Raw genomic sequence first — 13258 nt, forward strand, 5'->3', positions numbered from 1 at the left:
TTCTGACTACATACTTTCAAAGGGGACAAAGTTAGAATATAGATTTAGTCATGCTAAAACATGGTAGTATGTCACTGATGCATATGGAATTATGGAGGAACAGTCTTCCCCTTTCCTGAAATGAAGGAGTATGGGGATGTTTTACCTTCAGCTTATGGCTGCATGACGGGCCTGTATTTGTAGGGAAGACTCAGGGTGATGATGGTGTGTCCCTTCTCATTCCTTGAACGATACTAATGAGAAACACGCTACATGCAAGACACAGCACAAAGGTCTGAGCTGATAATCATGACTACCACCAATTATTACAAAAGTGTGATCTGTTTATAGCACTCACTTTTAGAATGTGAAAAATGGGAAGCAAAAAGGACACCCATTCATTCAAGGAATGAATTTCCCCGCGTGGCAAAACAACGAGAGTTTGTTTTCAAGAAGGTCACGTCTTCCGAAGAAGTATGGCAGAGCCACATTTTGTGACAACTGAGGATGAACAGTGAAAAGTCAAGGACAAAAGCTATTCTCAGTGCCAGGGTTATCAGATGCAGGAGTAAAATTCTAGCACATGAACAAGGACTCTGTACCTATTGGCTACAAATGACATCATGCTTTCTAAAGAATCATGTTCATTTTTCCTATTTCTAGCAAATTGAACAGTCTGGAGCTCCCTCTCCTGGATATTATGATTGTATCAATCTCGCCATCCTATAAACTAGAGAATTTATCCATAGCAACAAACCATTTAACAGACACCTATAGCCCTTCTTTCTAAGTTGAGTGGGAATTCTTTTAACCCAAAATATAAAGTCATTTAACTCTGTCAAACAATAGGAAAATCTCACAGACAAAAATGAGAGGAAAGTTCTCATTAAACTTATTACCTTTCGACTAGAAAAATGGCCGTGCTTGCCCAATTGACTGTTAAGCGCTTCAAGGAACATTTCATCAGTGACTTTGCCAACGTTCATACAGGCGTCATCTAGAATTGCAATGATGCCTTTGTGTTGCTGCTCCACGAGGTCCACAATGATCTGATTGTTGAAGTAATCAATCTGTAGGATGCAGTGTGGAAGCCATATCAAAAGAATGGAGACCACACAGGTGAAACACCAATACCTCCATTTGTAACAGGAATTCAAGTAAAGCTACCTTGATGTCAAATATGTTAATAATTTAATGAGGTCTAGTATTAAAATGAGCACACATTCTAACAGAAGTTAATTTTTTATTTTATTTATTGTGCTTTACGTGAAAGTTTACAAATCAAGTCAGTCTCTCATACAAAAACTTATACACACCTTGCTATGTACTCCTAGCTGCTCTCCCCCTAATGAGACAGCACACTCCTCCTCTCCACCCTGTATTCCCTGTGTCCATTCAATCAGCTCCTGTCCCCCTCTGCCTTCTTATCTCTCCTCCATACAGTCTGATGTATCTACCTGAGCCAAGAAGCTCACTCCTCACCAGTATATTATCTATCTTACAGTTCAGTCCAATCCTTGTCTGAAGAGTTGGCTTTAGGAATGTTTCCAATCTCGGGTTAACAAAGGGTCCAGGAAACATGACCTCCAGAGTCCCTGCAGTCTCAGTCAGACCATTAAGCCTCATCTTTTCACAAGAATCTGAGATCTGCATCCTAGGGTTCTCCTGCTCCATCAGGGATTCTCTGTTGTGTTCCCTGTTAGGGCAGTGATCAGTGGTAGCCAGGCACTATCTAGTTCTTCCGATCTCAGGCTGATGTAGTCTCTGGTTTATGTGGCCCTTTCTGTCTCTTGGGCTCATCTTTACCATATGTCTTTGGTGTTCTTCATTCTCCTTTGCTCCAGGTGGGCTGAGACCAGTTGATGCATCTTAGATGGCTACTCGCTAGCGTTTAAGACACCAAAGTGGGTTGTAGAACATTTTCTTAATACATTTTGTTATGTTAATTGACCTAGATGTCAACTGAAACCATAGTCCCCAAACCGGGCCCCACCCCTGCTACTCTGGCCTTCGAAGCGTTCAGTTTTACTCAGGAAATTTGGAAGTTAATTTTTAAATTTCTTTGTTGATTTTATATCACGGAAAACTTGTTCTTAGATGAGCGCAGTCCAAGGCAAAAATGATGATGTTACATTTTCCCATCACCAACTCTTGCTTTAATTCTGTCTCCAGATCCCGCACCCCACTCTACTCCTTCATACCCTCAATCCCCCAATCTGTTCTTGATAACCGCAAGGCCCAGCTTCCAAAGGCCAACAAATAACCTTAAGGACTTATTTGATGTATTACTTGACAACGAGGTTTTAAGATGTTACATAGAATTTGCACTTCTGCTTATGTGACTCTGAATGACTAAACTCCATAAGGGCATCTCCCTCTCAACTTTCCCAAAGTTAAAAAGTATAATGGGTCTAACAAAGTTTGGACATTTTCTGAGTATAATACAAAACATGTAATTCTGAAATGCAAGTATCAGGGGTTGATTTTGCCCCCGAGTGGACGTTTGCAATGTCTAGAGACTTTTTGATTGTTCGATAGTAACCTTGGTGGCACAGTGGTTAAGAGCTATGAGTGCTAACCAAAAGGTCGGCAGTTAGAATTCACCAGCCGCTCCTTGGAAACCCTATGGAGCAGTTCTATTCTGTTCTATAGGGTTGCTATGAGTCGGAATCGACCTGACAGCAGTGGGTTTGGTTTGGTTTTTGTATGTCGAAATAAGTATAGTGGTTAAATGCTACAGCTGTTAACCAAAGGGTCGGCAGTTCGAATCCACCAGGCACTCCTTGGAAACTCTATGGGGCAGTTCTACCCTGTCCTCTAGGGTCGCTATGAGTCGGAATCGATTCGCCGGCACTGGGTATTTTTTTTTAAATAAGTGTTACTAATATCTAATGGGTAGAGATCTGAGGTGCTATTAAATGCCTATAATACATAGGACAGCCCCCCCAAACAAGGAATTATCTGGTCCAAAATGTCAATAATATTGAGATTGGGAAGCCTGGGTCTAAATATTTACATTTATTGTGGGAACTTATTATATTTTTAATTAGAGAGAAAACTTATTTCCATCTTTGGAAAAATATTCTTAAAATACTCAAAAGCCAGGAACTCTATGAATAATTAATAGCTGACATCTTAGACTTTGAGCCTAAGGACTAAGGAATTAAACTCCCTTTAAAATTCCAATCGTATAACTAAAAGGTATTGGTCCGTACTGAGGATTCCAGTAGCTTTTACTGTGTAAGTTTAATGCTTCAAATATTGCTTAAAAGCAGTGGTTTTCACACTATGTTCTCTAAAAATCTGGTATTCTCCAGAGGTGTCTTAGGGGGTGGGGGGTGGTCTTGGGGGATAGGGCACTGAGCCTCCCATTCTCATTCTAACAGAGCAGTTTTATGCTTGAGAATCAAGTTCCCAACAACTACAAACGGTTTGTAAACCACAGTACTTTAAAATGCAATAAATCTGAGAGACAACTAGACTTTAAGACCCTCCTGATGGATGTTCACATACAACCTATGAAGTAAACCAGCAGAAAACAAACAACCTGAATCCAGTCAAGATTCTACATCTAACAACCAATATAACAGAAATATAAGAAACAGAGAAACACAGTAAACGACATCTTGGGAATGCAATTAGTGAAATCCAGACTTTGAAAAGAACTCTATAGAACAAATGACTTCGCTTCAACAGAAGTTTGCAAGGAGCAAAAAAGAGAGAGAAAATGAAGGGCAATCTATTAATATGCAAGAGACCAATCAAATAGTCACACTGTAAGAACATTACTTGGGTCATAATTCAAACAAACTATAAACCAAACCAACCAACCAAACAAACAAAAAAACTCAAAACCCCACTATAAGATAATTGAGGAAGAGTGAACACACTGACCAGACATTTGATGGTATTAAGGAATTATCATGAATTTTTTTTAAGTATGATAATGGTATTGTGGTTATGGTTTCTGTAAAAGTCTTTGTGAAAGAAAGAAACTGAAATATTTACAGATGAAATAATGTGATGTCTAAGATTTACTTCAAAATAACCTGGGGGCAGGTGGATAGGGAACAGATGACAAAAGGCTGGCCACCCACAGTTAACTGTCAAGGCTGGGAGATGGATACCTAGAGGTTATGATATGATGCTCTCTGCTCCTAGGTATGTTTGAAATTTTCCATAATAAAAAATTGGAAAAAAAAAAAATGAATCACCATGTTCAGAAGTTAAGTGTTTTCAGAGAAAATGCTGGCCCAGAATAGAGACTCTAATTTTGGGGGGACTAATTCTCAGTTTGGGATTCACAGGACACATAAACTAAGACTTTTGGCTTTAGAATAGCCTACTGCAATTGTTGACTTTTCTCGTTATCAACTATGTCTGTGAAATCTGATGCTCTGATTACTGAAGAATATTTTTGAGCAGTACCTCTGAATCACATCTGAATAATAAGCTTTATAATTAAATTTGCAATAAAAATCTAAGCTTCAGTGATTACTGTGTATTATATTATACAGTGGATTCATTCTAAGAAAGCTGCATATAAATGTAACTGAATTGAATTGAACCACATTTTGAATGGCTATGAGAGTTCATTACTGAAATCAAAGCTGTAGGTAATCCTATGACCAAGTAAATGACAACCCACCCTTTGGCTTATTTGCAAATAGGTAAAGTTTATACTAATAAAATTGAACAAACTTTTATGGTATTCTAATGTTTAACACAGGATGGAAGACAAAGATGCAATTTCAGGGACGAAAGCTCCTCATTAAAAAATTACAAAGCATTATCAAATGTATATTATGGTCTGATCTCCTTTTTTTGAAGGAGAGAAGATAGTGGGAAATACAGAAGTGATTTAATTTCAATTGCTGTTAGTTGCTGTTGAGTTGGCTCCGACTCAGGGAGACCTTACTAGTAACAGAATGAGCCACCTTCACGGTCGCCGGTCTTGTTTAGTGCCTTCCAACCTGGAAGACTCATCCTCTGGCACTATATCGAACAATACTCTGTTGTGATCCACAGGGTTTTCTGTGACTAATTTTCAGAAGTAGGCTACCAGTCCTTTCTTCCTAGACTGTCTTAGTCTGGAGGCTCTGCTGGAACCTGTCCACCGTGGGTGACCCTGCTCTATTTGAGATACCAGTGGTATAGCTGTTGGCATCACAGCAACACACAAGCTACCACAGTACGACAAACTGACAGATGATGGCGGTTCATTTAAACACAGCATATCAAATAGTTTTTTTTACTGCTGAGTAATAATTTACCTTGGGTACCAAAAAATAAATACTGACTCCAATTATTTTTACTGCCTGTACTACTTGGTAAGAAGATGAACATGGTTTTAAAAATACAGAAACTTACAGAAACTCAGATGTTTTTGCATTTTTCAAGTTGTTTTTCAAAACCGTTTAAAAATACAAACTTCTAAGAAAAATTACTTGTTATCATTTCTGTCTTGAGCAGGAGGTCTAATCATACGAAACAAGAAAGCCAAATAAGTTAATGTTTTCTAGCTCTGACCTTGGATGTCTGTACCCTGGACAGTCTTACTTTCAGGTCATATCTTACCAGACAGTTTGACTCTGACTAATATAAAAGCTCATAAAGTGTCATAAGAAGAGAGATAATAACTGAATTGTGCTATAAAAAAGGAAAATAAATGGAGATGGAAGTTAACACAGGTGTTTCAATGCCTGAGTTTCAGTTGTGAACAACACAAACTGAATACAATAAAATGCCATTTAGTTCAAAAAGTAGAGGAAGAAAGAGAAGAAAATAAATTTGGGAGCAAAGTTTAGCCAACTTAAGGCAAAAATTACTGCTACAAATACTTTATATATGACACTAAACTGCAATGGATATGAATGAGAAAACCCAGATGGTATCAACCCTAAAGTGATAATACTAATAAGAGGTTTAACTGGTTATAACTCAGCATTTGCTGGGCACCAACGAAGGAGCCTATCAAAAGAGAACATTGATGAGATGAAATTCCACCTGCCAATATTTAAAATGAATTATATTTACATATCTTGAAAAAAAAAAAACTAAGGTCTGGATGCTTCAAATACTCAAGAAGCTCAAGAAATACCTAAAATTGTCTTTTTAGCCTTGTCTTTACTGAAATTTAAATATTTTTCCAAAAAAAAAAAAAGCTAAAATGTACTTATAGAGTCTTACTCTGGGTCACACATCCAGAAATCTGTGTAGTAAAATCAGCGTGATACACCCCATCTGTGCTAATCAGTAGTTGCACAGAAATTTTCCTATCTAGAAAATGCCCTTGTACTTTGGTACATATTATTTGATTACATTCTCCTTTTGGAGTTTAAATGATAAGATGTGACATTACCAACAACATGTGAAATACATGTAGACATTTTCCATGAGATTCTACTCACGTGCTTCCAAGGGATCCCTTCCCGCTGATATTCTTCTTGTTCTTGCTTCAGGACCAGCTGAATAAACAGCTGCTGCAGTTTCTCATTGCAGTAATTGATGCAAAATTGTTCAAAGCTACAACAAAAGGAGTAAATTAGCTTTCAACAAATAAAATAAATAAATAATAGGATATTAAGGATTTTATCAAATTTACCTGTTGTTCTCAAAGATTTCAAAGCCATAGATATCCAAGACACCAATAACAGTGTTTTTCCCATGGATTGTAGTGTCATAGTTCTTGACCTCAATAATATCATTGATGCGAGTAACAATCCAACAAAAAAGGCGCTCATATATTGCCTGTGAGGAAGATAACACGGTAAATCCTTGCTCATTTGGAAATGAGTCCTCTGTTTGGATTTGTGATGAGTTCTAAATTCCTGTCTACTTTCTTTTTATTGCTTAGCACAGCCATTATTACCTTACGTAGAACAATTAGAAATAGAGATTATCTATTAAAAAAAGCTACATGCTATATGTAAAACTAAAGCGTAAATGGTTTGGGTTTTTACAATATTATTGACTATTACACACATTGTATTCTCCAGGCATGTTTCCATGCCCAGATACATCAACAATTTGCTTAAATCCTCGTAAAATTCACTTAATTGCTTTACTGTTAATTTCATCAACTATAAAAATTAGGGAACCAATAAGTTAATTTCTATGCTCCGCTAAAGCTCTATAAGTTCTAAAAATATAAGTATTGTCTAATAATGCTAAATAAAGATCTGAGCAGAAAGGTCATAGTTTGAAAATCCTAGAGAATCAAAATCATACATCCAGTGCTCAAGGATATACACACCAAGACAGAGACAAAGGTACCACACACTAACACATATTCACATCTCCATACTCCCCCCCCCACATTCCTTTTGTTCCAACATCTTTCCCTTTTCTCTCCTGTTACAATGTGAGAAGGGTCTTTCCTGCCCCTAAAACCTATCCCTCCACCACTTGTGTCTCTAGCTCCTCTTCCCTTAGGTTGTCTGGGGACTTACTTCTTCAATTCCCTTCTTCATGTCCCTCTCTTCTGGAAGAAATCAACATGCTCTACAAGGCTGCATCTTTAGAAAACCTTTCCTTAACATCTCTCTCCAGTTACCCATTCCCTTCACCTACACACATGTTTAAACACATTGCCTCCATCCTTCTACCAACCGCACCCCCAACTGAATGTATCATCAAGGATCCTAAGTACTTCTATATAGACGTGTTCTTGTCTTTATTTTACTTAGCTACTTGGCATCATTCAACATAGTTTACCACTCTCTTCTTTAAACACTTTCCTCTCTGGGATTTGATATACCACACTTTCTCAATTTTCCTCTTATTTCATTGGCTGTTCCTGGTGACCTTTAGTAGTGTCTCCTCCTCTGCCCAACCTCTAAAAGATGGTCTAACATTCTCTTTCTAAGTCATCTCACCCAGTATTAAATAATATTAATACCACACAGTGCCTGAATGTGTTATCCAAACCTGGACCTTTCCTCTGCGCTTCAGATTCACACACCTGACCACCTGCCTGACAACATCCTTAGATGCCTCACAGCCATCTCAAACTTAGGTCTTATCAGAAGTCTTTATCATCCTACTCCTCCAACACTGTTCCTTCCCTACTTTTAACCATGAATAAATGGCACCAGAAACTAAGGAATTTATTTATCCAGCAGTATTTGCTGAGCACTTACTATGTGTACTTTGTTGGAGATACAGTGGTAAGCAAACAGAAACATGGTCTTGGCCTCCAAGGAGCTTACAGCAGGGTGAAGGAAACAATCATTCATACACACACACACACACACACACACAGCAAAGGAGAACAGATAAGGTCTGAGGGGAATTGAACCTACTCAGTATTCAGGCAGGCCAGGGTAAGCTTCTCTGATAAAGCGATGAGATTAGAAGGATGAGTAAGAGTTAACTAGGCAAGAGGGGAGAGAAGAGGAATCCAGGCAGAGGAAATGGCACTTGCAGACGCCCTGTGGCTGGAAGGAGAGAGGAATAAAGAGAACTTGTAAGGCTTGAGCTAAGACTAATGTGGCTGGAATGAAGAAAGGAGGCTGGAATCTGATGTGAAATGAGGAGGGAGAGGTAGGTTTGTGTCAGAGCATGGTAAGAAATTATCCTTGACCCCTTCGTGGCCCAAAACAAGTTTTGTACATTTTATTTCTCAGATACAGTCTATCGCAGATCATCCTTTCTTTCCATTCCCACTGTTACCATCCTAGCCCAAGCTGCCACCAGCTCTCTCCTGGACTATTGAAATCTCTCTTTAATTAGTTTCTTAGCTTCCACTCTTTCCCCACCCACCACAAGAGTCTCTATACTAAGGGCGAGAGTAATCTTCTCAAAAATTTCAACCTGCTGTCACTGCCCCTACTTAAAGTCCTCCAATAGCTCTATACAGCACTTATGATAAAAAACAAATTCTAAGACTAAAAACCAAGCCTGGTTTTTGGTTTTTTGAGGCTTACCAAAAAAATGCAGTGCCGTCAAGGCTTACAAGGGTAAAAAATGGGATAGCTAGCAAACTAACCAGCCAGCAAAAAATAAAAATGTTAGACTTGGGGGAAAAGAAAAACAACAAAAAGATAACCATGTGTCATACAGATAATAGGGTGAAAGTTGATATATGAAGAGCTGTAACAAATTGATAATAAAAAGATAACCCCAAAGAAAAATGTACAAAGTATATACCCAGGCAATTCTCAGCAGAACAACTCTAAGTACCTCACAAAAACATAAAAATATGCTCAAACCCACTAGTAATGAAAAAGTAATGAGAAGCTATTACTTTACACCCATAAAATCAGTAAATTTAATGTTTAAAATCAGTATGCCCTTTGACCTAGTAAGCTCAGTCTTGGGAATCCATCCAAAGGAAATAAAGGCACTAGTGTGTAAGGAGGGATGTATAAGTGTTTGTAGCACTGTCTGTAGTGGCAAAAAATGGAAACAAAGTGAATAACTTAGGAGGAAAAAAAAAGAGGAGGAGGGTTAAATAAATTATGGCAACCATCACTACAGGCCGGTGTACAGTCATTAACAAGAATCAGTCAGCTCCGCCATGGGTCTTAAAGGGGACGCCTAAGAAGCATTATTGGGAAAAACTAAATGGAAAAAGGAATGCATTTTTGGAAAACAACAAAAATCTCCTCTGTACATGTTCATATATTCTATGAAGTCTGTATTAGGTTGTTGGCCTATGCAAGGAGGAGGGCATTATGAAGTAGAATGCTAATTTGCATGGGTTATTGATGTAAACTAACACACTTTACTCTTAAAAGTGTAAAGCTCAGGGCAATTCTGCCTCCAGATTCTCCCCCACGAGATACTTTTCTCTCCTCTGCCCTTATGGTCTCCTTGGTGGGAAAGCTGGACCAGCACCGCAATCGGAGAAGGAGGAATTCCACCCCATACTTTTAATTCTCCACTCCATGCTCCTTTATTCCCCTAAGTACCTATAATGTTCTAGGAGTTTCACAATTATTTACCTTTCTGTAATGCAAATTACATTCCTGATGCAGTATGAAGTTTCAAACTGTGAGCTCAGAAGCAATGGTAACCAAGGAGATACTGTTTTATGGCAGCACTAAGGTGGCAAATACTCTAGTGATATAATGCCATTATCCTTTACTTTTCTGCTCTGTGATAATATATTTAAAAAACTGATATAAGGATTGGCTTTTATGGGTTCAGAGAAAGCACTTGCTACACTTGACTGGGCTTTCAGAAAACTATTTATAAGCAAATCCATAAAGCCTAGTTACTAGGAGATACTATGAAACACTTCAGTAGTTTACCATGAGGGACAGAACCAGGTTTTGTGAGACCTGATGGCTGTGCAATTTTCTGAGCCCTCTTGTAGAGAAAGAATACAAGATTTTAAACAAAATCATGGCCATGAAAAGGGCGCATGCAAGCAAGGGACCTTGAAAACTCTTAGCTTTATGATAAACTTGCTTCTGCTTTTCTCAGAACGTTTTCTAGGAATGATGCTCACCCCTCACCCCAAAAAAGAAAACCCATCACCATTGAGTCAATTCTGACTCATAGCAACCCTATAGGACAGAGCAGAACTGCCCTATAGGATTTCCAAGGAGCAGCTGGTGGATCTGAACTGCCAACCTTTTGTTTTGCAGCCAAGTTCTCAACCATTATGCCACAGGGGCTCCGTGATGCTCACAGTAAGGGAGATTTACTGTGATTGTGACGACCAAGAGTATCATGACAATTTCTAAAAGCCTTAACTGACTTTGACTCCGTTGCCGTCAAGTCGATTTCAACTCATAGCGGCCCTACAGGACAGAGCCCCAAAGGGTTTCCAAGGAGTGGCTGGTGGATTCAAACTGCTGACCTTTTGGTTAGCAGCCAAGCACTTAACCACTTTCAAGCAAACTCCTACTACATCCTCATGGACTTTCACTAAAACTGCAACTGAAATCACCACCAGGTCACCAGAATGTAAGTTAAAATCTCACCTTAGCAAAGGCATCTCGGCCATAGCAGGCTTCTTGATCTGTGTGTTGCTTGTCAATGATATCACGGCCTGTAGCCACAGTCCGGTAAAGAAGGGCTTTCTCAACCATGTCAGTCTTCGTAGACAGCAATTCTGCTATGACAGATACAACCTTGCTGTTTTCAATGAGAGGCGTGTCACCATCAACTACAAATTTTAAATTTCCCTGTATAAAAAGTGGAAAAAACAAGACATACCATTTCTAATCAGAGTCTGAAGCAATGTCAGGGATATAACTGCCAATTTAAAAATGCAATTCAAGTGACTTTGTAGTTCCTATTTTTCTAAAGATAATTCCTACCTCTACATATAAAAACATGGCACTTCATCAAACGTTTTTCCTCTTCTACAGGCATTCTTACCTACCTTTTAATTTCCAGTGTATGTTTTTGATCTATACCAGTTTTATATTTTTCTGTAGTCAAATCTACAAATCTTCTGTTTTAACTTTCTCTTTCTTTGGTGTTATACTTAGATGATTCCTACTCCAAAGGTTTTAGGAATAATAAATATTTTCTTCTATTATTTTTATACCTTTTTTTCCCCTTACATTTAAACGTTCAATCCACCTGCAATATATTTTGGTATAGGGCATAAGGTAAGGATCTAACTATTTTTTCAGATGGTTAGTTAGTTGTTCCGTTTTTTGAATAGTGTAGCTTTTCCTGTTGATTTGAAATGTCACCTTTATTATACATCAAACTCCCCCGAGGGTGTGGGTCTACTTATATCTCACTCATTCAACAAGGAGTAAATATTTAAGTAACTGTCTCACAGGTGTCCAGCACATCAATTGATCTGTTAATCAATCTGGTGCTACATTCGTGCAGTGACTTTTAAAGCACCGTAGCTTCTACCATCCCTTCAAATCTGGGAGAATCAGTCCTGTCGCCTCTCCTCCCTTTCCCCTGCCCTGCTACTCTTCTTTAAAAAATTCTGTTTGATCTCCTTATATGTTTACTGTCCCAGATAAATTCCAGAATCATTATGTCAAATTAAAAACAAAATACAATTCCTGTTTGCATTCTGAGAGGGAGTCTTGCACTGTATTTATGAACGGACTCAAGGAGATGAGACAGTTTACAACACTACGGTCTTCCCACTTGGGAGCATTTATTTTTATTTATTTATTTAAATTAACTTTTATTAAGCTTCAAGTGAACATTTACAGTTCCAATCAGTCTGTCACATGCAAGTTTACATACATCTTACTCCCTTCTCCCACTTGCTCTCCCCCTATTGAGTCAGCCCTTTCAGTCTCTCGTTTCGTGCCAATTTTGCCGTCTTCCCTCTCTCTCTATCTTCCCATCCCCCCTCCAGTCAAGAGTTGCCCACACACTCTCCAGTGTCCACCTGATTTAATTAGCTCACTCTTCATCAGCATCTCTCTCCCCCTCGCTGACCAGTCCCTTTCATGTCTGATGAGTTGTCTTCGGGGATGGTTCCTGTCCTGTGCCAACAGAAGGTCTGGGGAGCATTGCCGCCGGGATTCCTCTAGTCTCAGTCAGACCATTAAGTATGGTCTTTTTATGAGAATTTAGGGTCTGTATCCCACCTGATCTCCTGCTCCCTCAGGAGTTCTCTGTTGTGCTCCCTGACAGGGCAGTCATCGATTATGGCCGGGCTCCAACTAGTTCTTCTGGTCTCAGGATGATGTAGGTCTCTGGTTCATGTGGCCCTTTCTGTCTCTTGGGTTCTTAGTTGTTGTGTGACCTTGGTGTTCTTCATTTTCCTTTGCTCCAGGTGGGTTGAGACCAATTGATGTATCTTAGATGGCCGCTTGTTAGCATTTAGGACCCCAGACGCCACATTTCAAAGTGGGATGCAGAATGTTTTCATAATAGAATTATTTTGCCAATTGACTTAGAAGTCCCCTCAAACCATGTTCCCCAGACCCCAGCCCCTGCTCCGCTGACCTTTGAAGCATTCATTTTATCCCGGAAACCTCTTTGCTTTTAGTCCAGTCCAATTGGTCTGACCTTCCTTGTATTGAGTGTTGTCTTTCCCTTCACCCAAAGCAGTTCTTATCTACTGATTGATCAATAAAAAACCCTCTCCCTCCCTCCTTCCCTCCCCTCTTCGTAACCACAAAAGTATGTGTTCTTCTCAGTTTTTTCTATTTCTCAAGATCTTATAATAGTGGTCTTATACAATACTTGTCCTTTTGCCTCTGACTCATTTCGCTCAGCATAATGCCTTCCAGATTCCTCCATGTTATGAAATGTTTCAGAGATTCGTCACTGTTCTTTATCGATGCGTAGTATTCCATTGTGTGAATATACCACAATTTATTTACCCATTCATCTG

General features: G+C 38.9%; 1 protein-coding gene across 2 annotated transcripts in view; it reads right to left on the reverse strand.

Annotated features, from left to right (window-relative positions):
• MYO1D (myosin ID) overlaps nt 1–13258 on the reverse strand; it is a 348885-nt gene that overhangs the window by 222349 nt on the left and 113278 nt on the right. For both annotated transcript variants that reach the window (XM_049861252.1, XM_049861251.1), the window contains exons 8-11: nt 10914–11117; nt 6584–6729; nt 6390–6504; nt 879–1049 (exon numbers count right to left, since the gene is read on the reverse strand). In XM_049861252.1, coding sequence (XP_049717209.1) covers nt 879–1049; nt 6390–6504; nt 6584–6729; nt 10914–11117 — 636 coding nt within the window. The remainder of the gene's footprint in view (nt 1–878; nt 1050–6389; nt 6505–6583; nt 6730–10913; nt 11118–13258) is intronic.

This window comes from Elephas maximus, chromosome 19 (genome assembly GCF_024166365.1).
Source record: "Elephas maximus indicus isolate mEleMax1 chromosome 19, mEleMax1 primary haplotype, whole genome shotgun sequence".
Classification (NCBI taxonomy): domain Eukaryota; kingdom Metazoa; phylum Chordata; class Mammalia; order Proboscidea; family Elephantidae; genus Elephas; species Elephas maximus.